The sequence below is a fragment of the Salvelinus sp. IW2-2015 genome, unplaced genomic scaffold, assembly GCF_002910315.2.
Source record: "Salvelinus sp. IW2-2015 unplaced genomic scaffold, ASM291031v2 Un_scaffold16416, whole genome shotgun sequence".
Classification (NCBI taxonomy): Eukaryota; Metazoa; Chordata; class Actinopteri; order Salmoniformes; family Salmonidae; genus Salvelinus; species Salvelinus sp. IW2-2015.
Genome location: NW_019957576.1, coordinates 85,835 through 113,497, shown reverse-complemented (window position 1 = coordinate 113,497; position 27,663 = coordinate 85,835). Strand labels below are relative to the sequence as shown.

General features: G+C 43.4%; 1 protein-coding gene across 1 annotated transcript in view; it reads right to left on the bottom strand.

Moving 5' to 3' along the window:
• Positions 1–27,663, bottom strand: part of LOC112080660 (netrin-G2-like) — a 90,840-nt gene that overhangs the window by 21,746 nt on the left and 41,431 nt on the right. The window contains exons 5-6 of the mRNA XM_070442655.1: positions 6,892–7,059; positions 6,034–6,167 (exon numbers count right to left, since the gene is read on the bottom strand). Coding sequence (XP_070298756.1) covers positions 6,034–6,167; positions 6,892–7,059 — 302 coding nt within the window. The remainder of the gene's footprint in view (positions 1–6,033; positions 6,168–6,891; positions 7,060–27,663) is intronic.

The following is a 27,663-nucleotide window of genomic DNA, read 5'->3' as shown; positions in this document are numbered from 1 at the left end:
GTCATGAACCGGTGTATGGGACAGGCTTCTGCCAGTGTAAAGATGGCACTGCGGGGCCAAGTGTGACGACTGTTTCCGCTGGGTACTCTGGAAAACAGGGTGTTACTGTGATATACAGCGGGGAGAAGTCCTTGGCAGTGTGTGTGGGGGGGGGGTGCCCCAGAGGGCAGGTACCTTCCCATATCTGTGTGGCCTGTGGAGTGTACTGTGGAGAGTAAAGATGACAGGCTGTGCTGGGCGATTCTGGGGTGCTCTGAATGCCATCGTGTATGAAATGAGAAATGTTGTAGGAATATGTCATCAGACTAGTACCCTTTCTTTAGATGGCAAGACCTCCTCTCCACCACTCTGCCACTGTCTTTGAGTTAATCTTAGCATCCATATCTTCTTGCTTACCCATGGGACTTGGGGGCGTGTATCACATTAGTAGCATCACTGTTCCTTTAATTGATGACCCTGGTCACACCATAACCAATTTCTGGGAGCCTCTTTCCCCTATCGTATACCATAGCAGCAGCATTTCCAACAAACTCGCTTCCTGAGGATCAAGGGGGTGCACATTTATTTTTGCCCTAGCACTACATAGCCAATTCAAAATATCAGCACATCGTCAAGAGTTTGGGTGATGCCTGCCATACAGTCAGGGCAGTGCCAGTCTCAACACAATCTAGTCCACCTACCTCTTTTTCCCTACGGCAGAATCGGACGGATCCTTACTTTACTACATTTGGTTTAGTTAGCCAAATGTGTCAGTAGGACATAGTGTACCCATTTTAGATTAAAGTGAGAGAGTAAAGGCTAGGTTTTTGGTCGCTTTAAGAAACATGCATGGAAAGCACCACTTGGACATATTTATTTCTTCAGCAAGATCCAGAACAGAAAAGCTTAAGCAATGCTTTTGTGTCATGCCCCCAAAATCGTCACGTACTCTGTCACACATCCACGCACACACGCATGTGCATGCACACATGCTGTGACAAAACACATAACGCTCTCTTGTACACATACTACGTTTTTAAGTCAACTATCTTGTACAATATAAAAACTACCAGAGTGCATTTCACCACCCTGTTTATAGCTTTTTAATGATCGTATGTTATAAGGGCACGAGGCAAGACCCAAATGCGGACACAGGAGGCAGACGGTAGAGCTCCGATATTTAATTAAACCAGGTCAGAGGTCCAAACAGTACCAGACGATAGGCAGTCTTGAGGTCAGGCCAGGCAGGGTCAGAAACCAGATGCGAGTCCAAAAACAGTACAAGGGATAGATAGGCAGGCTTGGTAGTCAGAACCAGGCAGAGTGGTCAGGCAGGTCGAAACGCCAGGAGGACATAAACAAACAGACTCGGAAAAATAGGAGCAAGGAAAAACGTGGTTGACTTGGCGAACAAGATAAACTGGACAGAGAGACCAGGAAACACAGCGGATATATACACGGGGATAATAAAGCAACACCTCGAGGGGGTGGCAGACAACTAGAAGGACAGGTGACCGATTCAGGTTGTGACAGTATTCATTCAACCTATGATGTATAGGCAATAAGAGTCTATATATGAGTCTTCTCAATCATCATGCAGTTTATTGGTCGCGTACACAGATTTGCAGATGTTATCGCAGGTGTAGCAACTGCTTGTATATCGGCTACAACAAGTGCAGTATATATATCAAATAAATAATTTGTGTACCGCAGTAGTTTATATAGGATGAGCCATGCTAGAATACAGTATATACAGTTGAAGATGAACTTGGTACCGTCAGGCATTTGGAAATTGCTTTCTGAGGTCTTGGCTGATTTCTTTTGATTTTCCCATGATGTCAGCAAAGAGGCACTGAGTTTGAAGGTAGGCCTTGAAATACATCCACAGGTACACCTCCAATTGACTCAAATTATGTCAATTAGCCTATCAGAAGCTTCTAAAGCCATTTTCCAAGCTGTTTAAGCGCACAGTCAACTTAGTGTATGTGAACTTCTGACCCACTGGATTTGTGATACAGTGAAATATAAGTGAAAATAATCTGTCTGTAAACAATTGTTGAAAATTACTTGTGTCATGTCATGCACAATGTACCGACTTGCCAAAATATAGTTTGTTAACAAGAAATTTGTGGAGTGGTTGAAAAATTAGCTTTAATGACTCCAACCTAAGTGTTATGTAAACTTTCCGACTTCAATTGTACATATAAAGTGGGTAAAACAGTACGTACACATTATTAGTGACCAGTGTTCAAATGACTATGAACATTGTGTGATGTATAGTGGATTAATATTTATCCTTAGCTAGCATATTATTATACACTGCTCAAAAAAATAAAGGGAACACTTAAACAACACAATGTAACTCCAAGTCATCACACTTCTGTGAAATTCAAACTGTCCACTTAGGAAGCAACACTGATTGACAATAAATGTCACATGCTGTTTGTGCAAATGGAATAGACAAAAGGTGGAAATTATAGGCAATTAGCAAGACACCCCAAAAAATGAGTGATTCTGCAGGTGGTGACCACAGACCACTTCTTCAGTTCCTATGCTTCCTGGCTGATGTTTTTGGTCACTTTTGAATGCTCGGCGGTGCTCTCTACTCTAGTGGTAGCATGAGACGGAGTCTACAACCCACACAAGTGGCTCAGGTTAGTGCAGTTCATCCAGGATGGCACATCAATGCGAGCTGTGGCAAAAAGGTTCTGCTGTGTCTGTCAGCGTAGTGTCCAGAGCATGGAGGCGCTACCAGCGAGACAGGCCAGTACATAGGCAGACGTGGAGGAGGCGGGAGGGAACAACCCGCGAGCGAGGACACGCTACACTCCCCTTGTGTGCAAGGAGGTGCACTCGGCCAGAGCCTTGCAAAATGACCCAGAGGCAACAATGTGCAGTTGTGTCGCATTGGTCTCAACAAGGGCGTCTGGGGATCTCATCTCGTACCTAATTGGCAGTTCAGGCTTACCTCTGGCGAGCACATGGGGTGTGCGGCCCCACAAAGAAATGCCACCCCCACACCATGACTACCATCGCCAAACCGGTCATGCCTGGAGGAGTTGCAGGTGCAGGAACGTTTCCTTTTTTTCCACGGCGTCTCCAGACTCTGTCACGTCTGTCACATGTGCTCATGTGCTCAGTGTGACCTGCTTTCATCTGTGAAGAGCACAGGGCGCCAGTGGCGAATTTGCCAATCTTGTGTTGTTCTCTGGCAAATGCCAACACGTCCTGCACAGTGTTGGCTGTAAGCACAACCCCCACTGTGGACGTCGGGCCCTCATACCACCCTCACTGGAGTCTGTTTCTGACCTTTTTGAGCAGAACATGCCATTTGTGGCCTGCTGGAGGTATTTGCAGGGCTCTGGCAGTGCACCTCCTTGCACAAAGGCGGAGGTAGCGTCCTGCCTGCGGGGTTGTTTTGCCCTCCTACGGCCTCCTCCACGTCTCCTGATGTTATGGCCTGTCTCTGGTAGCGCTTTCATGCTCTGGACCACATACCGCTGACAGGACACAGCAAACCTTTTGCAACAGCTTCGCATTTGATGTGCCAATTCCTGATTGAACTTGCATAACCTGAGCCACTTGTGTGGGTGTAGGACTCCGTCTCATCTACCACTAGGATTGACGAGCACCGCCAGGCATTCAAAAAGTGACCAAAACATCAGCAGGAAGCATAGGAACGAGAAGTGGTCTTTAGGTCACACCGTCTGTGGTCACCACCTGCAGAATCACTCATTTTTTGGGGGTGTCTTGCTAATTGCCTATAATTTCCACCTTTTGTCTATTCCATTTGCACAACAGCATGTGACATTTATTGTCAATCAGTGTTGCTTCCTAAGTGGACAGTTTGATTTCACAGAAGTGTGATTGACTTGGAGTTACATTGTGTTGTTTAAGTGTTCCCTTTATTTTTTTGAGCAGTGTATAATATATGCTTAGCTATAGGATAAATATTAATCCACTATACTACACAATGTTCATAGTCATTGAACACTGGTCACTAATAATGTTTACGTACTGTTTTACCCACTTTATATGTACAATTGAAGTCGGAAGTTTACATACACTTAGGTTGGAGTCATTAAAGCTAATTTTTCAACCACTCCACAAATTTCTTGTTAACAAACTATAGTTTTGGCAAGTCGGTTACATTGTGCATGACATGACACAAGTAATTTTTCCAACAATTGTTTACAGACAGATTATTTCACTTATATTTCACTGTATCACAAATCCAGTGGGTCAGAAGTTCACATACACTAAGTTGACTGTGCCTTTAAACAGCTTGGAAAATGGCTTTAGAAGCTTCTGATAGGCTAATTGACATAATTTGAGTCAATTGGAGGTGTACCTGTGGATGTATTTCAAGGCCTACCTTCAAACTCAGTGCCTCTTTGCTTGACATCATGGGAAAATCAAAAGAAATCAGCCAAGACCTCAGAAAAGCAATTTCCAAATGCCTGACGGTACCAAGTTCATCTTCAACTGTATATACTGTATTCTAGTCATGGCTCATCCTATATAACTACTGCGGTACACACAATTATTTATTTATATATATTACTGCACTGTTGGAGCTCGATATACAAGCATGTTGCTACACCTGCGATAACATCTGCAAATCTGTGTACGCGACCAATAAACTGTCATTGATTGATTGAGAAGACTCATATATAGACTCTTATTTGCCTATACATCATAGGTTGAATGAATACTGTCACAACCTGATCTGGTCACCTGTCCTTCTGATTGTCTCCACCCCCTCGAGGTGTTGCTTATTATCCCCGGTGTATATATCCCTGTGTTTCCTGTCTCTCTGTGCCAGTTTATCTTGTTTGCCAAGTCAACCAACGTTTTTCCTTGCTCCTATTTTTCCGAGTCTGTTTGTTTATTGTCCTCCTGGTTTCGACCTGCCTGACCACTCTGCCTGTTCTGACTACCAGCCTGCCTATCTATCCCCTTGTACTGTTTTTGGACTCGGATCTGGTTTCTGACCCCTGCCTGGCCTGACCTCAAGACTGCCTATCGTCTGGTACTGTTTGGACTCTGACCTGGTTTAATAAATATCGGAGCTCTACCGTCTGCCTCCTGTGTCCGCATTTGGGTCTTGCCTCGTGCCCTTATAACATACGATCATTAAAAAGCTATAAACAGGGTGGTGAAATGCACTCTGGTAGTTTTTATATTGTACAAGATAGTTGACTTAAAAACGTAGTATGTGTACAAGAGAGCGTGTATGTGTGTTTGTCACAGCATGTGTGCATGCATCATGCGTGTGTGCGTGGATGTGTGACAGAGACGTGACGATTTGTGGGGCATGACACAAAAGCATGCTTAAGCTTTTCTGTTCTGGATCTTGCTGAAGAAAGTAAATATGGTCCAATGGTGCTTCCATGCCATGTTTCTTAAAGCGACCAAAAACCTAGCCTTTTACTCTCTCACTTTAATCTAAATATGGGATACACTATGTCCTACTGACACATTTGGCTAACTAACCAAATGTAGTAAAGAAGGATTCCTTCCGATTCTAGCCTGTAGGGAAAAAGAGGTAGGTGGGACTATATGTGTTTGAGACGTGGCACTGCCCTGACTGTATGGCAGCATCACCCAAACTCTTGACGATGTGCTGATTATTTGAATTGGCTATGTAGTGCTAGGGCAAAAACTAAAATGTGCACCCCTTGGAGTCCTCAGGAACGAGTTTGGGAAATGCTGCTGTATGGTATACGATATGGCGAAAGAGGCTCCCAGAAATTGGGTTATGGTGTGACAGGGTCATCAATTAAAGGAACAGGTGATGCTACTAATGTGATACACGCCCCAGTCCCATGGGTAAGCAAGGAGATATGGATGCTAAGATTAACTCAAAGACCAAGTGGCAGAGTGTGGAGAGAGGTTTCTGCATCTAAAGAAAGGGTACTATGTCTGTGACATATTCCCTACAACATTTCTCATTTCATAACACGCATGGGCATTTACACAGATGCACCCCAAAAAAACCTCCCCCCCCCCCCCCCACACACACTCCAAGGACTTCTCCCGCTGTATACTCACAGTAACACCCTTGTTTCCAGTAGTACCCAGGAAACAGTCGTCACACTTGGGCCCCGTAGTGCCATCTTTACACTGGCAGAAGCCTGTCCCATTACACCGGTCATGGACAGAACCCATCTGGTTACAGTTACACTCTGTTGAGAGAGGAGGGAGGGGAGACGAGAACGAGAGAAAGAGAGAGAGATTCGAAGAAGTTTAGAAAATATATTTATTTCATTTGGGTGTGTGCTTGCATGAGTGCATAAGACACACACACACACACACTCTCCCTGTGTGCTCTCTCTCCTTTTCTCTCTGCTCTGTATTGATTCGGGGCCAGTCTCAGTGTGCCAGTAGCCTGGCAGGTGAGCTAATGGGCCTCATTTGTGCTGACTCTAAGGCCTGGTCCCTGCCCCCCCTCCTACCCCCTCTAGCCTCCCACCGCTCACTTGCAGATGACTACATCAACACCACAGTCAACTCCAGAGGAATAATAGTCTTATCTCAGTGAGTCAGTGTTTTTTTACTGTCTTTATCTGTTTTGTCGTTCTTTTTTCCACGCAGCATTGGTTGGAGATGGAATTGCTGATCTTTCTAAACTGTATTGTTGATCAATGATGCCTTGGTGAATCAACATTACACACTTTGTTTGTGTAACACACAATGCCTCATGACTATTCTGCAGTAATGCACACACACACACACACACACACACACCACACCACACACACACACACACACACACACACACACCACACACACACACACACACACACACACACACACACACACACACCACACACACACACACACACACACACCACACACACACACACACACACACACACACACACACACACACACACACTGTGGACTGACCGATGCAGACACCCTCATCATCCAGTTCAGCTGAGTTATTTCTGAAGTAGCCCAGTCTGCAGTGCTGGCAGTTCTGTCCTCTTGTATTGTGCTTGCAGCTGACACACGTTACGATGTTCAGGTAGTCTATGTAGCTGCAGCGGTTAGAGTGGCCGTAGCACTCACAGTCTGAGAGGAGAGAGAAGAGTTCAAGAATAAGTTGAGAATGGTTATGGGATGGTTAGAGTACAGTAGTGACATTGGAGGGGAGAGAGAAGAGTTAGTGTTATTAACAGTGGGACATAGGACAGTGTTTCCCAACTCCACTCCTCGAGTACCCCCAACAGTTTTAATAAACAGTTAGAGTAGGTTTAGGATATTAACAATTTAGGAACGCTTCAAATATCTTAATGTCAGGCCTTCTGAGTCAATGAATCGATAATGAGTGCTTTCATCGTTGTAGAAAGAGAGAGAGATCCTTCCTGTGATTATCTTTGCTGAGGTTTGTACCTAATTAAGGTTTTATTAAGCTTCAGAAGTCAGCTGCAGTGTGTGTGCGCTGCAAGGCATCGCTGTCCTCTAAGGAGGCGTTTACCAGGCATGTTTATGCAAATACATATTTAAATGCACACTAAAAAGTTGGCGTTTAGCTGTTTAATCAGCCATCACATTATTAATTTATTATTGTTTGGTTGATGACACTGAAATATTTAGGGGCTGTTTTGAGAGGGGAGAACTGCGAACTGAGAAGTCAAATAAAACGCACACACACTTGCACAGACTCACATAAAATGCTTCTCTCAGTGATAAAAGATGGGTTAGGTGAGAAACGTTACTCAGTAGCTCAATATAAATGCCCAATTACACCACAGATGGGAGAGAGGGAGAATGGGGCATTGTTCCACAAATGCAGGAAAAGTCAAGATGGGACTTCATGGAAGGCTGTAATTTTTTTTATTGTAACAAGGGAGAGGCTCTTATTTTGAAGGTTCCATATGCCTATATTAATTGGCATTCAAAATAGGGATGAACAATATTTCTGTCACATATTAGGAGAAGTGTTAAACAGGGAGCTTTGTTTGAATGGTGATAAATAGTGATTAGCAATGACTAGATTAGTGACCGTGAATACAAGATAGTGACAGAGACATGTAGATGCTTACCTTGTGAGCCAAACAACACCAACATGATGAGGAGGGATGATGGAGTCAGACAGAAGAAACAATGAAAAGGTGGACAACAAAGACACGCAGAGAAAAGGAATCTTTTCACGGTTTTTGCCACTGATCTGGTCATTCAGACAGTGAAAATGTCCATATATAACGTTCTTCTTCAATGCTACTCAACACGATCTACTCCTCTAAATATCTACTCTACTAACTCTTCACTGATGTCCACTCACTAAACAAGATTCCATGCCGGATGATGCTTCAGTCTCCTGTACGCATCCCTAGTCACTCCACTGCTAGCTACTATTGTTCTGTGTCTTACCTTTGAAATCATCGTATATGATCCCATACAACTGTCTGGCCTGGGGCTCTCCTCCTGAGATCAAGAGCTTGAGAATCCCTTCAGGAGATGAAGGAATCATTGTTTTAGAAGGGTTTCCTGGATCCAACTTGAATCTGCAACCCAGCACAATATGCAAACAGCCCATGCTAGAGCGCAACAATGTAGCCTATGGGCTACCTATTGCAGCTGCATATTATTGAGAAGTTGTTCCATAGAGATATAATTATAGAGAGGCTGATGTTATAGAGCCCCAATGTCCTGGGAATGGAACAGTTTGTCGCCAATCTTGCTTGGGTACAGTTCAAAACCAGCTAGTTTTATCTCTATGGGTTGGTCATCATCTAGTTATAGTAAGGATATGGCTTGGGAGTAGGGTGACCACATTTAAAATAACCAAATGCAGGACAACAGAATTATGTTGTGGGACAGTGTAGCCTACATGAATACAAAATGTTGGCAGCATTCTTCACGTTTTACCGGTGAAACGTCAAAACTGCATCTGCATGACAATAATTTGATCTCAGTTTCATGGGAACATGCATTTAGCTCTTCTTCAATTACTTTTTCGTGAGCAAATTAGAGAAGATGGTGTTAACAAACTATATAACCTTCCTGTATTTAGTTTCAATCCAAGAAAATTCTGCCTAGTGCTACCTTGTCCCAGACCTTCTGCTTTCAAACCCTCTCTCTCTCTCTCTCTCTCTCTCTCTCTCTCTCTCTCTCTCTCTACTGCACCTGCTGTCTCAACCAATGAACGCTTGAAAGGCATGAAAGGCAACTGATATTTACTCCTGAGGTGCTGACCTGTTGCACCCTCTACAACCACTGTGATTATTATTTGACCCTGCTGGTGTAACAGTATAACTTTAAACCGTCCCCTCGCCCCGACACGGGCGCGAACCAGGGACCCTCTGCACACATCAACAACAGTCACCCACGAAGCGTCGTTACCCATCGCTCCACAAAAGCCGCGGCCCTTGCAGAGCAAGGGGCAACACTACTTCTAGGTTTCAGAGCAAGTGACGTAACTGATTGAAACGCTACTAGCGCGTACCCGCTAACTAGCTAGCCATTTCACATCCGTTACACGGGTCATCTATGAACGTTTAACGTTTGAACATCTTGAAGAACAATCTGGCCTTAATGGCCATGTACTCTTATAATCTCCCCTCGGCACAGCCAGAAGAGGGCACCCCTCAGAGCCTGGTTCCCCTCTAGGTTTCTTCCTAGGTTCCTGCCTTTCTATGGAGTTTTTCCTAGCCACCGTGCTTCTACATCTGTATTGCTTGCTGTTTGGGGTTTTAGGCTGGGTTTCTGTATAAGCACTTTGTGACATCTGCTGATGTAAAAAGTGCTTTATAAATACATTTGATTTAGTGGCGGCGCTGTTGAGTTTTGAAAGCATGAGAATATTTTTGGGACTATTCAGAAATGACCACGGTGGTGTTTTTGGTGCAACAGTAACATTATAATATGCTATTATATCTGGTTATGTTATGTATAATACCAATGAATCATTATGTGATCGTCGAAGACATTGATTCAGCTTTGATCTAACTTTACTAAACAATCACAGGATCCGGCAGCACTACATCCCTACTGCACCAAATTAGCTAATTAGCCTACTCTTTTTCAGAAACGAGAGACCATGTGTGGCTGTTTTTATGAAAATCTGGGAATATTTGGCCAAGGAAACATTTATGGTTGGTCTCAGGGAATGTAAAACAGTTGGGAAGGGAGACTTTTATTACGGGATTGAGTGAAGTAGCAGCAAATATGTTGAATGAGCAATGAGCATGGAGAGCCTCATAAGTTTGACGAAGTCACCTTATATCTTTCAGTCTAATAAGGCTATTTACTTACTTTTGTAGCTCGCTGTCAGAAGCATGAATAAAGTAGTTAGGCAACTGTCCTATCTACGTTTAGCTGGAATGTAGCCTGATGCCTTGTCTTGACTATGTCAGATCTCAGCAACGATTGGAAAAGTGTTTAACATCACCAGTACCACATCCTTATGATAAATATTTTTTCTTTAGTGCAACATGACTGCAAGAGACAGGTTGGAATGTCTGACTGAAATACGGGCCAAATCTAGTTGTTTTCTAAATTAGCGGTGTTTGAATTTGTTGATAAAATGCGTGATTGTTTGGTTGTGGAACTAAGGGCCAAAATGTGGGATTGCACCGGACAATCCGGGACATGTGGTCACCCTACTTGGGAGAGATGGAATCTACCGGATCCTAGCCTATAGGGTGTGTACACTACACACTAGGATAAGTTCTACCTTTCTTTTTTGCATACTCTCTCTCCTCTTCACTCTCTTCCTCCTCCCACTTCTTCTTCTCCTCTTCTCTCCCAGGGGGCTCTAAGGTCTCCTGACCCAAGCTTCCCCACTCAGGTGTTTCGAGAACTTCCTCTGGATCACCACAGAGGAAGAATGAGAGATTTGAGATCTATTTCTCTACAAGTTGATTAGTGCTGTCTGACTGCTCCCAGTTTCAAGCTCCGACTGATCAACAGCTTTACACTCACTAGTACTACACACTAAGCTCTATACATGTACAGCTCATCCACAGAAGATACCTTCAGTCTTTTTTCCTGTGTTCTCCTCCCTCCCCTCCTCTTTCTCAGAGGCTTTCCCGGTCTCCTGTGTGCCACCCGTCCCCTCCACTTCAGGCATTGGAGGGGCTGTGAGCACCAAAGGATCACATCATTCATTGATTTGTTATTTTGTTTGTTCATTAGTTTGTTCATCCCTCCGTCTGTTCATTCATTCATTCATAATACTAGTGTACCTAATTGATCCAGTCTATTTCAAAGGAGCACAATGAGTTATAAAACTACTAACTAATGCAGTCTTACAAATCCTACACCATGACAGATACCTTCTGCCTCAATCTCCTTCTCCTTCTTTACCACTTCCTCCTTCTTTCCTTCTCCCTCAGAGGGGCTCTCACTCTCTCCAGGGCCCTCTGCCTCAGGTTGGGGGGGAACTGTGAGAGTCAGAAAGGGTCCGAAAAATCGAAGTCAGAATTTGTTCACTTCGCCTCATCCCCTATGAACTACAAACTACAGGTCACTGGAAAAAACGTTACATTTTACACAGCTAGCAAGCTATAACCTTTATTTCTCTCCTTCTCTGTTGTCGTCTCTTTCTTTTCCTTTTTCTCCTCCATCCGCTCATCTTTGCCAGAGGGCTTTTCTCTTTTCCCAGAGTCCACTGCTTCAGGCTTTTGGGTGACTGCGAAGCGAGCACCAGTGAAACATGAGCACTCTCAGAAAATAGTAAAAAAGTAATGTCCGTAACTCTGGTACCGCAAAACTTCAATTAATAGCCCAGGCGTTTATTTGCTTAAATCACTGAACACAACAGGGAGATTTCTAAGGGTTTGTACTCCCGAAGTTGTTTACTGTTTTTGTGCTTGCCTGTTAGCTAGCAGTTCTCTGCTGTTAGCAGCTAATGGCTAGCAGTTTCTTGCTGGGGAGTCATTACAAAATTATTTAATGTAACAAATTAAACTAAATGAATCATGTTTATTTGAAACAGGCATTTATTTGCTGAAATGTGTGCTGTTGCCCAGGTATTAAAAGACACAGGCGGCTATTTGAGACTCAGCGTTTAATTGAATTTTTTTGTATTAGGATTTAATCAGAGGCACAAAACAGACAATGTATCGATTTGAGTTGGATCTTCGTCAGGTCATACCACTGTAAACGCACATACATACATAATCTCAGAGGCATGTAGGCTACATCTGATCAATTTAATAAATAAATATAAATATTACACAGTATACATACAGTGCATTCGGAAAGTATTCAGAACCCTTCATGTTTTCCACATTTTGTTACGTTACAGCCTTAATTAAATTACATATTTGACTCATCAATCTACAAACAATACTCCATAATGACAAAGTGAAAACAGGTTTTCAGAAATGTTTGCAAATGAAATAAAAAATAAAAAACCAAAATACATTATTTACATAAGTATTCAGACCCTTTGTTATGAGACTCGAAATTGAGCTCAGGTGCATCCTGTTTCCGTTGATCATCCTTGAGATGTTTCTACAACTTGATTGGAGTCCACCTGTGGTAAATTATATTGATTGGACATTGGAAAGGCACACACCTGTCTATATAAGGTCCCACAGTTGACAGTGCATGTCAGAGCAAAAATCAAGCCACGAGGTCGAAGGAATTGTCCGTAGAGCTTCAAGACAGGATAGTGTCGAGGAACAATCCTTCGCAGCATTGAAGGTCCCCAAGAACACAGTGCCCTCCATCATTGTTAAATGGAAGAAGTTTGGAACCACCAAGACTCTTCCTAGAGCTGGCCACCCGGTCAAACTGAGAGATCGGGTAGAAGGGCCTTGGTCAGGGAGGTGACCAAGAACCCGATGGTCACTCTGACAGAGCTCCAGAGCTCCTCTGTCAAGATGGGAGAACCTTCCAGAAGGATAACCACTCTGCAGCACTCCACCAATCAGGCCTTTATGGTAGAGTGGAAGCCACTCTTCAGTAAAAGGCACATGACAGCCAGCTTGGAGTTTGGCAAAAGACACCTAAAGAACTCTCAGACCTGAAAATAGCTGTGCAGCGATGCTCCCCATCCAACCTGAGAGAGCATGAGAGGATCGGCAGAGAAGAATGGGAGACACTCCCCAAATACAGATGTGCCAAGCTGTATTCTACCCAAGAAGACTCGAGGCTGTAGTCACCACTGAAGGTGCTTCAACAAAGTACTGAGTAAAGGGTCTGAATACTTATGTAAATCTGATATTTCAAATTTTTGTTTTTTATAAATTTGCTMAAATGTATAAAAACCTGTTTTTGCTCCGTCATTATGGGGTATTGTGTGTAGATTGATGAGGGGGAAAAAACGATTTAATCAATTTTAGAATAAGGCTGTAACGTCTGAATACATTCCGAATACACTGTATATGGAAAAACATCCATGCATTTTGATTTGTTTATCCTTATGGGTGTGCAATAGTTTAAAAACAGGTGAGACAAATGTGTCAATCATTTTGTATATTATATAAGGAACATGGGAAAATGCAGCCAGCCTCTGAGGAGCAGAACATATCTAGTTACACGTTTAGACCTCATGGAGAGGTGGATATTCCTCAACATTATTGTTGAGGAAATGTATCCAAAAGGACTCTCGTCTCAGGAGGAAATTGTCAATATTGCGTGACATTTTCACATGTTCAATTCCCAGGTATTGAAGAGAGGACAATTTGTGCTTTGCCTGGGAAAAGTGCAAAGCAAGGGACATTTGATATCATTATTCCTTATGCAACTCCTGTGTTCTGTGATTTTTAAGCGTTCTGAACCCCTTTCCCACATACCCCAATCCGCATGGACACTTGATCAAATAAAGGAGGTTTGTGGTGTTGCAGGATATTGTGCCTTTAATTTGTGTCTCTTTGCAAGTCTCTGGGTGAATAAAAACCTGCCATTTGTGAATCAAGTTGTCCTGAGTGCAATACTCACATAAGCCTACATAATTCCCATTGGGAATATCACTAAGAAAGTGGCTTGCTGGGGTGTTCACACAGGGCAGGTGTGCGTAGAGAGCGCGCTGGACCGTACGCCATTACACACGGTTCCTCCTACTCCGCCCTTGACATCGATTTCAACTCCAGCCTTCCCAGCCAGGGTGAGAGGCATTTTTTAGGCCTTGGCAGGGGAAATACAGGCCCAACATCATACCCTCACCACGGAAGAAGATGCGGTGGGGGAAGCGCAAACACTTACTATGGAGAACGCAGGTAGGCCCACATGACACAGAGCCAGAAAAGTTGAATGTGATAAATCTATCCAGCAAGTCCCTATCTGAACCTTGTATCTGCTCTCAGCAAAGGCGTATCATTTGTACTAACAACACATTGTAATGACTTTAACGTTTACAGTATGTCGATTTTCAACCGTTTTTCAGAACTCTAAGACTGATGAAATGATTTGCTACAAATGATACTGTGTCTATTGGAAATTCCCATAATGTTGACACAAATTACATGGAAAATGAGAATGCATCCTAAATAAACTTACCCTCAATGCAACGAATATGTAGCAAGTCTGCTATTTTCAGCGGTAAATCCACCTTTATGCCTCAGAGAAAGAATGCGTCACTGGAAACATATTCAAGACCAAGTAAAAAAATGTGAATACAAGGTGTTGAGTAACTTGCCCAAAGACAGAAGCTTTGAGCGACTTGAACAAATATTTTACTGTCATTGTGAAGCCTTCCGATAAAGGTAGTGCAATATTGGTACAGAACCTGGTGGACTACCTGGTGGACTATGAGACAGAGATGAATTGACAATTGTCTGACAATGTTTTGTATCAGAAAATCCCTTTGGACCTTACTTCCCAGTTAAATACCTCTATTCATGACAAGCTCAAGCTACTGTATATCTTGGCAGAGAAGAAATCCGTAAGAATGAGTACAACGCCCTATTATTGCCGGAATTGGAAGCCTGACAAAAAAAGATCCACTTTTGTTGACTCATTTCTCAAGCCATGTGTCTCCTCCTTACCCTCCTTCACTGGGGACTTTGGTGACATGATTAATGTACTCAAGAAGATTCCCCAGATCAATGAAAACACACTACTGGCCTGTTTTGACTTTGAAAACCTATACATGTCTATACCCCACCAAGGTAGACTAGAGGCCCTGAGCTTCTTTTTGGAACAATGCCCTATAGACTCTCAGCCTAGCTCCTCGCGTATCAGAGACTTAGCAGAGCTGGGACTCACAAATAACTGTTTTATGTTTTTTTTTTTCCTACAAACAAAAGGAACCACTATGGGGAGTATGATGGCACCCAATTATGCCAATCATTATATGGGACTCTTAGAACATGAACACATTCACAACCCTGAGCAAAATAACTTTCTATCCGAGATCAAACTATATCAACGTTATATACAGTTGCAGTTGGAAGTTTACATATACCTTAGCCAAATACATTTAAACTCAGTTTTTCACAATTCCTTACATTTAATCCTAGTAAACATTCCCTGTCTTAGGTCAGTTAGGATCAACACTTTCCTTTAAGAATGTGACATTTCCGAATAATAGTAGAGAGAATGATATATTTCAGCTTTCATCACATTCCCAGTTGGTCAGAAGTTTACATACACTCAATTAGTATTTGGTAGCATTGCCTTTAAATTGTTTAACTTGGGTCAAACGTTTCGGGTAGCCTTCCACAAGCTTCCCTCAATAAGTTGGGTACATTTTGGCCCATTACTCCTGACAGAGCTGGTGTAACTGAGTCAGGTTTGTAGGCCTCCTTGCTCGCACACGCTTTTCAGTTCTGCCCACAACTTTTCTAGGCTGAGGTCAGGGCTTTGTGATGGCCACTTCATACCTTGACTTGTTGTCCTTAAGCCATTTTGCTACAACTTTGGAAGTATGCTTGGAGTCATTGCCCATTTGGAAGACCCATTTGTGACCAAGGTTTAACTACCTGACTGATGTTGCTTCAATATATCCACATATTTGTTCTCCTCATAATGCCATCTATTTTGTGAAGTGCATCAGTACCTCCTGCAGCAAAGCAACCCCACAACATGATGCTGCCACCCCCGTGCTTCACGGTTGGGATGGTGTTCTTTGGCTTGCAACCCTCCCCCTTTTTCCTCCAAACATAAAGATGGTCATTATGGCCAAACAGTTCTATTTTTGTTTCATCAGACCAGAGGACATTTCTCCAAAAAGTACGATCTTTGTCCACATGTGCAGTTGCAAACCGTAGTCTGGCTTTTTTATGGTGGTTTTGGAGCAGTGGCTTCTTCTTTGCTGAGCGGCATTTCAGGTTATGTCGATATAGGACTCGTTTTACTGTGGATATAGATACTTTTGCACCTGTTTCCTCCAGCATCTTCACAAGGTCCTTTGCTGTTGTTCTGGGATTGATTTGCACTTTTCGCACCAAAGTACGTTCATCTCTAGGAGACAGAACTTCCTGAGCGGTATGACGGATGTTTTTTTTATATTTTATATTTGAGGACTATTGTTTGTACAGATGAACATGGTGCCTTCAGGCATTTGGAAATTGCTCCCAAGGATGAACCAGACTTGTGGAGGTCTACAATAATTTTTCTTTTGATTTCCCCCATGATGTCAAGCAAAGAGGCACTGCGTTTGAAGGTAGGCCTTGAAATACATCCACAGGTACACCTCCAATTGACTGAAAGGATGTCAATTAGCTTCTAAAGCTTCTAAAGCTTCATCATTAACGGAAATGTACCAAGCTGTTTAAAGGCACAGTCAACTTAGTGTATGTGAACTTCTGACCCACTGGAATTGTGACACATTGAATTATAAGTAAAATAATAAAAATGACTTGTGTCATGCACAAAGTAGATGTCCTAACCGACTTGCCAAAACTATAGTTTGTTAACAAGAAATTTGTGGAGTGGTTGAAAAACTAGATTTAATGACAACCTAAGTGTATGTAAACTTCCGACTTCAGCTGTAGATGATACACTACATGATCAAATGTATGTGGACACCTGCTCGTTGAACATCTTACTCCAAAATCATGGACATTAATATGGAGTTGGCTTCCCCGTTCCTGCTATAACAGCCTCCACTCTTCATGGAAGGCTTTCCTTTCCACTAGATGTTGTAACATTGCTGCTGGGACTTCCTTCCATTCAGTCACCAGAGCAATAGCAAGGTCCGGCGCTGATTTTGTGGGATTAGGCTTGGCTCTCAGTCTCCATTCCAATTAATTTTAAAGGTGTTTGATTGGGTTGAGGTCAGGGCTCTGTGCAGGCCAGTCAAGTTCTTCCACACCGATCTCAACAAACAATTTCTGTATGGACCTTGCTTAGTCTATTGGGGGCATTGTCATGTTGAAACAGGAAAAGGCCTTCACAAAACTGTTGTCACAAAGTTGGAAGCACAGAATTGTCTAGAATGTCATTGTATGTTGTAGCATTAAGATTTCCTTTCACTTGAACTAAGGGGCCTAGCCAGAACCATGAAAAACAGCCCCAGACCATTTTTCATCCTATCCTATCATCTGTCCTATATCTAGTGTTTTTTGCAGGTAGCATAGGTAGAATTCTCCTGGCATCCGCCAAATCCAAATTTGTCAGTTGGACTGCCAGGATGGTGAAGTGTGATTCATCACTCCAGAGAACGCATTTCCACTGCTCCAGAGTCCAATGGTCCAACTTTACACCAGTCCAGCCGACGCCTGGCATTGTGCATGTTGATCTTAGGCTTGTGTGCGGCTGCTCGGCCATGGAAACTCATTTCATGAAGCTCCTGACGAACAGTTCTTGTGCTGATGTTACTTCCGGAGGCAGTTTGGAACTCAGTATTGAGTGTTGCAACCGAGAACAGACGATTTTTACATGCTACGCACTTCAGCACTCGCGTTCCTGTTCAGTGAGCTTGTGTGGTCTACCATTTCGCGACTGAGCCATTGTTGCTCCTAGACAATTCCACTTAAAAAATATAAGCACTTACAGTTGACCAGTGCCGCTCTAACATGGCAGAAATTTGACTTAGGAAGGTGGCATCCTATGACAGTGCCACGTTGAAAGTCACTGAACTCTTCAGTAAGGTCATTCTACTGCCAATGTTTGTCTATGGAGATTGCATGGCTGTGTGCTCGATTTTATACACCTGTCAGCAACCGAAGATTCTGAAATAGCCAAATACCTTTGTTGATGTAGTGTATATTGCTATTATTTGCTGGGACTCCCATCGAACTTGAGATGTTCCATGAGTTCTTAGACAAGATGGCGCTGACAAACATCGCCACCCTGTTCCTAGCTCCTAGTCTTATTCCTTACATTATTCGTACAGAACGTTTCTTGCATTATTCCCTACAGCCGAAAATCATTTTTGGATATTTGATCGGCGGTCACTCACCAGCATTTCGACCAAAAATGTGACTTTCCTGAATTTGATCCTTTGTTCGTACCCCACAAGGCAATTCCATTGAGACCAGGGGCTGCTCCAAGACGACATCGACAGAGAACAGGAATTTGGAGTGGGCTTTTATTCCGACTCAGAAGGCGTGCATACCGTCCACCACTTCGGAGTATATTACTCGCCAATGTTCTGTCCCTGAACAATAAAGTAGACGTGCTCAGGAAGAGGATCTCATTCCAGAAAGACCTCAGGGACTGTAACATGCTCTATTTCAAGGAATCATGGCTCTCTCTGGATATACTGTCCCTGTCCATTACAGTCAGCAGGGTTCTCCGTACATCGCACGGACAGGAAGAAAGAACTCCCTGGGAAAAAGAAAGGCGGAGGTGTATGTTTCATGATTAACTCATGGTGTGATTGTGGTAACGTACAGAAACTCAAGTCTTTTTGTTCTCCCGATCTGGAATAGCTCACCATCAAATGCTGTCCGCATTACCTCCCGAGATAATTATCTTCGGTAATCGTCACAGCTGTGTATATTCCCCCTCAAGATGACACCATGATGGCTCTCAAGGAACTACAATGGACTTTGTGCAAACTGGAAACCGCATATCCTAAGGTATTTATTGTAGTTGGGGATTTCAATAAAGCAAATCTGAGGAAAACGCTACAGAAGGTTTGTCAACATATCTCCTGCGCTACTCTCTCATCGAGAACTATTGACCATTGCTACTCCCCCTTCCAGGACGGCCACAAGGCCCTCCCTTCAGCAAACCAGATCACGCCTCCATTCTGCTCTTCCCCTCCTATAGGCAGAAACTTAAGCAGGAAGTACCTGTGGTAAGGACTGTTCAACATTGGTCTGACCAATCGGCATCTATGCTTCAAGATTGTTTTAATCATGCGGACTGGGATATCTTCCGAGTTGCCTCTGAGATTAGCATTGACGTACACACTGAATTGGTGACTGAGTTCATCAGGAAGTGCATAGAGGATGTTGCATAAAGTGGAGTGTCAATTCAACAGCTCAGACACGAGACGTATGTGTCAGAGACTCCAGACAATCACAGATAATGAAGCGAAAACCAGCCATGTCGCGGACACCGACACCTTCCTCCCAGACAAGCTAAACACTTTCTTCGCCCGCTTCGAGGAAAACACTGTGCAGCCGACGCGGGCTAACACCGCTCACGAGGACAGTGAGCTCTTGTTATCCGTGGCCGACACGAGTAAGACATGTACAGTTAACCCTCGCAAGGCTGACAGGCCAGCTGGCATCCCAAGCCGTGTTCTCAGAGCATGTGGAGTGTTTACGGACATATTCAATCTCTCCCTATTCCAGTATGTTCTTCCCAATTGCTTCAAGATGCCCACCATTGTTCCAATACCCAAGAAAGCGAAGGTAACTGAACTAAATGACTATCGCCCTGTCGCACTCACTTCTGTCATCATGAAGTGCTTTGAGAGGCTAGTTAAGGAACATATGACCTCCACCTTACCCGACACCCTAGACCCACTACAATTTGCATACCGCCCCAACAGATCCATGGATGACGCAATCGCCATCGTACTGCACAGTGCCCCATCTGGACAAGAGGAATACCTATGTAAGAATGCTGTTCACTGACTACAACTCAGCCTTCAACACCGTAGTGCCCTCCAAGCTAATCATTAAGCTCAGGGCCCTGGGTCTGAACCCCGCCCTGTGCAACTGGGTCCTAGAATTCCTGATGGCCAACCCCAGGTGGTGAAGGTAGGCAACAACACCTTTGTTACGCTGCTCTTTAACACGGGGCCCCTACAAAGGGGTGACTAAACCAAATTAATTCTCATTGAAAGCAAGTTTAAGAAGCGGTAGATCGGTTCTATGTGTGCTATTTCTATGCTTCCCATTCTTAAGTTTTGTTCTTGCGTCTTACTTTCAGTTTTGTACACCAACTTCAAACAGCTGAAAATACAATATTTTTGGATAAGGAAAATATATTTCACAGCGGTTTAGATGGTAGAATGATTCTCTACACAATGACTTCTTGTTTTGTCATGTAAATTGAAATTAGGCAAACTATTCGAACGCTAGCAACCAGGAAATTGCGGAGCGATTTCTGCAAAGTGCAGGTTTAAGTCGAATGATCATCTTACACTGAACATAAATACAAACGCAACATGTAAAGTGTTGGTCCCATGTTTCATGAGCTGAAATAAAAGATCGCAGAAATTTTACATACGCACAAAAAGCTTATTTCTCTCAAACCTTGTGCAAATTTGTTTTTTTACATCCCTGTTAGTGAACATTTCTCCTTTGCCAAAATAATCCGTCCACCTGATAGGTGTGGCATATCAAGAAGCTGATTAAACAGCATGATCATTACACAGATTACACAGATGCACCTTGTGCTGGGGACAACAAAAGGTCACTCTAAAATGTGCAGTTTTGCCACACAATACAATGCCACAGATGTCTCATGTTTTGAAGGAGCATGCAATTGGCATGCCAACTGCAGGAATGTCCACCAGGGCTGTTGCCAGATAATTGAATGTTGATTTCTCATCCATAAATTTGGCAGTGTGTCCAACCGACAACCACAGACCATGTGTATGGTGTCGAGTGGGCGAGCTGTTTGCCGATGTCAACTTTGTGTGCCCCGTGGTGGCAGTGGGGTTATGGTATGGGTAGGCATAAAGTACAGACAACGAACACAACTGCATTTTATCGATGGCAATTTAAATGCACAGAGATACCGTAACAAGATTCTGAGGCCCATTTTTGAGCCATTCATCCGCCGCCATCACCTCAAATTTCAGCATGATAATGCACTACCCCATGTCTCAAGGATCTGTACACAATTCCTGGAAACTGAAAATGACCTAGTTCTTCCATGGCCTGCATACTCACCAGACATGTCACCCATTGAGCACGTTTGGGATGCTCTGGATCGACGTGTACGACAGTGTTTTCCAGTATCCACCAATATCCAGCAATTTCGCAAAGCCATTGAAGAGGAGTTGCATTCCACAGGTCACAATCAACAGCCAGATCAACTCTATGCGATGGAGATGTGTCGCACTGCAATAAGGCAAATCGTGGTCACACCAGACACTGACAAGTTTTCTGATCCACGGCCCTCCTTTTTTTTAAGGTATCCGTGACCAACAGATGCATATCTTTATTCCCAGTAAAGTTTAATCCATAGATTAGGGCCTAATTTATTTTAATTGACTGATTTCCTTATATGAACTGTTTACTCAGTAAAATCTTTGAAATTGTTGCATTTATTTATATTTTTGTTCAGTATAGTTTCACCATGGACTTTGATTACTCTCGGGTCAGCTTCTTAGACATTGAGATCACCAAAGGAAATGACACACTCGTCACCAATCTATACAGGAAGCCCTAAGATCGAAACACGCTTCCAAGAAGTGATAGTTTCCACCCCATTCCTCTAAAGAAAAGCCTCCAGATCAGTCAGTTTAAATGTGTCCTCAGAACCTGTAGCACTGATGCTGCTTTCTCCCAACAAAGCAATCTTGATTAACAGATTCCATGAGAAAGGTTATCCTGAGGAGTGCCTACAATCAGTTGCGGAGTGCATCATGAATACTAGCCAATTGGACAGCGTGAAACCCTCGGTGCGCAAAATGACTGACCCTAGAATACAATGTATTGTGGAATATTCTCCTCTGGGAAATGCCATGCAAGATGCAATTAAAAACATTGGCATATTGTCAGTTCAGACCTCCACTATCTTTAAAGAACCACCAAGAGTCGTGTTTTAAAGGCCACAAAATCTCAGAGACATGTTAGTGAAAGCGGACCTCCCACCCCCACGTCCAGCGAGACCCTTTCTCAGTGATACTCCGGATAAGAAATATGTAGGGTGAATTCGGAAAGAGTGGGACCTCGTATAAACTGGGACAGCTTAATCCTGACCCATTTATTTATTGGTTTGACAAGAGAATAATCTAATCTATTGTTACTAAGCTCTTGTAGATAAACCACATGATCAAAATCACATCACTTCATTGGTGTGACATCATAGAGGAGGGCAGAGCAAGCTTCAAACAGGAATCTCATTCCGCAAAGCACATGGTAAGATCATAGCTTTCTTTCTGTTTTGATGTAGGGTAGGTAGCATAAATGTAACCACATCTAACATATGGATGTGCATTAGTATACGTATTGAAAATCCAAATGCAACACCTTACTTTTGAATTTTTGGAGTTATTACAAAAAACAGATCATAATTCCAAAGAATGGCGGAAAATGTTTTTCCGGGGTATGATGTAATGTGGAGGACCCGGGAAGCCAGCCTATTCCCTATAATGTAAATACCAACAGAAATAACTTCAAATATATAAGTTAAAATTAAACCAAATTGTTTGCACTCATCACTACTGGTTTCAGCTAACTTACTAACAAATAATTTATGTATTTATTGTTAGAAATCAACTTGCAAAGTTTCTAGCCAACTAGCCTACTAACATTAGCCCTACCAGCCTGCTAATGTTACATTAGCACTGAATGAATCAGCCAGTTGCTATCAACACCTAGCTTATGACATTAAAGTAAACCAAAGATTTGGAAATACATAACGCCATCTAACCAAATAACAAAGAATGTTAGCTATATGTAGTTATCTTAGCCAGCAAGCTAACATTAGCTATTAGCCTAGCCAGCGCAGCCAACCAGCACGGCTATGGTCAGCATGCTATAGCCCAACTACTGGAGACCAGTTAGACCACAACTAATAGCACACAACTAAAACATAATTGCAGATCAAAAGAGCAGAGACTTGCAAATTGATGGCTGGGGACCATCCAATGGTAAGATTTAGGGAATCTCCTATCGCTATAGCGAGAAAAAATAAATAGATTCCAGATGTCAGTCAGCGAGCGTGCTAGCACTAAACCAAGGTGGGAAAAGTTACAAAACTCCCGTAGCCTACTTCACATAGAACATGCCGAAAAGTTTACAAAACAAAAAGGAGAGCAGACGAGGTACCACCGCTACGCAATTAGAGTAAGCAGGTATGATTTTCTCTTTCGTTTTGAGCCCATGGCAAGAAGGCACCAGAACCTGCAGTGCTAACGGGTTTCCACTAAACAACACAGCCATAAAGTCTGTAAAGAGCATGCATTTTGGCTAACGTTAGCCAGCTTGAGCTAGCTACTGAGCTAGCATACAAACTCAATATCTCATATCAAATCAAATTGTATTTGTCACATGCGCCGAATACAACAGCTGTATACCTTACCGTGAAATGCTTACTTATAAGCCCTTAACCAACAATGAAGTTCAAGAAATAGAGTTAAGAAAATATTTACTAAATAAACTAAAGTGAACCCCCCCCCCAAAAATCTAAAAGTAACAGATGAAAATTACATAACAATAACGAGGCTATATACAGGGGGTAACGGTACCAAGTCAATGTGCGGGGGTACAGGTTTGTCGAGGTAATTTGTAAAGTGACTATGCATAGATAACAAACAACGAGTAGTAGCAGTTTAAAAATAAGGGGAGGGGGGGTGTTAATGTAATGTAAATAGTGTGGGTGGCCATTTGATTCATTGTTCAGCAGTCTTATGGTTTGGGGGTAGAAGCTATTGGTCCTAGACTTGGCGCTCCAGTACTTTTTGGGGACTTGCTCTGAAGCCACCTATTATATAGGTCCTGGATGTTAGGAAGTTTGAACCCAGTGATGTACTGGGCCGTACGCACTACCTTCTGTAGCGCCTTACAGTCAGATGTCGAGCAGTTGCCATACCAGGCGGTAATGCAACTGGTCAGGATGTTCTCGATGGTGCAGCTGTAGAACTTTTTGAGGATCTGAGGACCCATGCCAAATCTTTGGTGAACTTGAAATTCTCGACCCGCTTCACTTCAGCCCCGTCAACGTTAATGGGGCCTGTTTGGCCTTCCTTTTCCTATAGTCCACGATCGGCTCCTTTGTCTTGCTTACATTGAGGGAGAGGTTGTTGTCCTGATAACACAATGCCAGGTCTCTGACCTCCTCCCTATAGGCTGTCTTATCGTTGTCGGTGATCAGGCCTACCACTGTTGTGTCGTCAGTAAACTTAATGATGGTGTTGGAGACGTGCTTGGCCACGCAGTCGTGGGTGAACAGGGAGTACAGGAGGGGCACGCACCCCTGAAGGGCCCCAGTGTTGAGGATCAGCGGGGCAGAAGTGTTGTTGCCTACCCTTATCACCTGGGGGCGGCCCGTCAAGAAGTCCAGGATCCAGTTGCAGAGGGAGGTGTTTAGTCCCAGGGTCCTTAGCTAAGTGATGAGCTTTGAGGAGAACTATGGTGTTGAACGCTGAGCTGTAGTCAATGAACAGCATTCTCACAAGGTGTTCCTTTTGTCCAGGTGGGAAATGGCAGTGTGGAGTGCGATTGAGATTGCGTCATCTGTGGATCTGTTGGGATGGTATGCGAATTGGAGTGGGTCTAGGGTTTCCGGCATGATGGTGTTGATGTGAGCCATGACCAGCCTTTCAAAGCACTTAATGGCTACCAATGTGAGTGCTACGGGGCGGTAATTATTTAGGCAGGTTACCTTCGCTTTCTTGGGCACAGGGACTTTAGCGGTCTGTTTGAAACATGTAAGTATTACAGACTCAGTCAGGGAGAAGATGAAAATGTCAGTGAGGACACTTGCCAGTTGGTCCGCGCATGCTTTGAGTACACGTCCTGGTAATCTGTCTGGCCCCGTTGTTTTGTGAATGTTGACATGTTTAAAGGTCTTGCTCACATTGGCTATGGAGAGCCTGATCACACAGTCTTCTGGAACAGCTGGTGCTCTCATGCATGCTTCAGTGTTGCTTGCCTCGAAGCAATCAAAAAAGGCATTTAGCTCATCTGGTAGGCTCGCGTCACTGGGCAGCACGCGGCTGGGTTTCCCTTTGTAGTCCGTAATATTCTTCAAGCCCTGCCACATCCGACGAGCATCAGAGCCGGTGCAGAAGGATTCAATCTTAGTCCTGTATTTACGCTTTGCCTGTTTGATGGTTCGTCTGAGGACATACCTGGATTTCTTATAAGCGTCCGGATTAGTGTACCATTACTTGAAAGCGGCAGCTCTAGCCTTTAGCTCGGTGTGGATGTTGCCTGTAATCCATGGCTTCTGGTTGGGAAATGTACGTACGGTCTCTGTGGGGAAGACGTCGTCGATGCAATTATTGATGAAGTCGGTGACTAAGGTGGTATACTCCTCAATGCCATTGGATGAATCCCGGAACATATTCCAGTCTGTTCTAGCAAAACAGTCCTGTAGCGCAGCATCCTGACGACTTCTGTATTGAGCAAGTCACTGGTTTAGTTTTTGTTTGTAAGCAGGTATCAGAAGGATATAATTATGGTCAGATTTGCCAAATGGAGGGTGAGGAAGAGCTTTGTGTGTGGAGTAAAGGTGGTCTAGAGTTTTCTTTCCTCTGGTTGCACATTCTGGCAGAAATTTGGTAAAACGGATTTAAGTTTGCCTGCATTAAAGTCCCCGGCCACTAGGAACGCCGCTTCTGGATGAGCATTTTCTTGTTTGCTTATGGCCTTATACAGCTTGTTGAGTGTGGTCTTATTGCCGGCATCGGTTTGTGGTGGTAAATAGATGGCTCTCTTGGTAGATAGTGTGGTCTACAGCTTATCATGAGGTATTCTACCTTAGGCGAGCAATACCTCGAGGCTTCTTTAATATTAGACATCACACACCAGCAGTTATTGACAAATAGACACACACCCCCGCCCCTCGTCTTACCAGATGTAGCTGCTCTGTCCTTCCGATGCACGGAGAAGCCAGCCAGTTCTATATTGTGTCGTCGTTCAGCCACGACTCTGTGTATCAGATTTCAGGTAAGACCCAAATGCAGACTGTGTTGATGTAACAATGATTATTGCAACAACAGGGGCAGGCAAACAACAGGTCAAGGCAGGGGGTTGATAATCCAGAGTAGTGGGGCCAAGGCACAGGACGGCAGGCAGGCTCTGATTCAGGACAGTGTGTGGGATGAATCAGAATTAGTTGGGTAACATAGATAAATAAGATGTTTTATTTACATAATAAGCTTATGTGAGATACTTGTCATTAGAATGTCTCCTTTTGGACTATACTGTTGGCAGTTGCACTTTTCCCTTCTCAGCTAGGGAAAAGTCACTTGGGGCCCAGAGAGGGGAGAGGTCAGGCTTGTCTTTTACATTTCTGGTAATATGCAGAATATCAGAAAGGGAGAGGTCAGAATGGAACATTGTCTTCATATGTGAATGTATCTGTTAAACCATGTGAAGGGATGATTAAGGGGGAACCAATTATCTCTTGGCTCCACAATGTCTGTGCGCAAGTCACTCCCCTCAGTGAGCTTGTCCAGGAGTGGATTGTATTTGAGATGGGGATTATCTAGAGTTGACAATTGATATATGCCATTGGATGAGGTAATGTTTTTGTACTATGAAGTACCAGGAACGAGATTAGAACATCGTCTTAGAGACCAAACTGAACGATAATTTATAGCTAATGCTATCTGGCTATGGGATACTCCTTTCTCAAGTAGAAGGCCCATTGTGAAGTTTTCCTAAGATTTGTGGTTCATCATGTGAGTTGAGAGGGGTGTATCTTGGCTATAAAATATCTTGGTATTCTTTTGTAGGCTCTCTCAGAATTCATTATAGACATGGAATTGATCTGAGAGTCAAAGGGCAATTTTGAAGCTCATATGATTAAAGATGAAATTTAAGTATAACTCTGACTGGTGTGTGGTTTATAACTCTCCTCATTTGGTAATACAGGAAATTGCCACGACAACAGGCAAGGGTCAAAACCAGGAGGACGAGAAAAAGAGAGACTGGGGTAAAGCAGGAGCTGAGACAAAATGCTGGTTGACTTGAACCAACAAGGCGAACTGGCACAGACAGACAGAAAACATAGGTATAAATACCCAGGGGATAAGTGGGGAAGATGGGCGACACCTGGAGGGGGGTGGAGACAAGCACAAGGACAGGTGAAACAGATCAGGGGGTGACACTGTGAAACATAAGATAGTACAGTTTTTAATATCCCGTTGGTAGGATAGTCTTGATCGTAGATCGTCCAGTTTGTTTTCCAATGATTGCACGTTGGCCAATAATACGGAGGCAAGAGGTGGTTTACGTACACGTCGGCAAATTCTTACAAAGCACCCCGCCCTCCTCCCCCTTTTCTTCCGTCTTTTCTTCACGCTGATGATGGGGATTTGGATCTTGTCTGACAAAGCAGTATATCCTTCGCGTCGGACTCATTAGAGAAAAAATCTTTGTCCAGTTCGAGGTGAGTAACCGCTGTTCTGATGTCCAGAAGCTCTTTTCGGTCATAAGAGATAGTAGCAGCAATATTATGTACAAAATTAGTTAC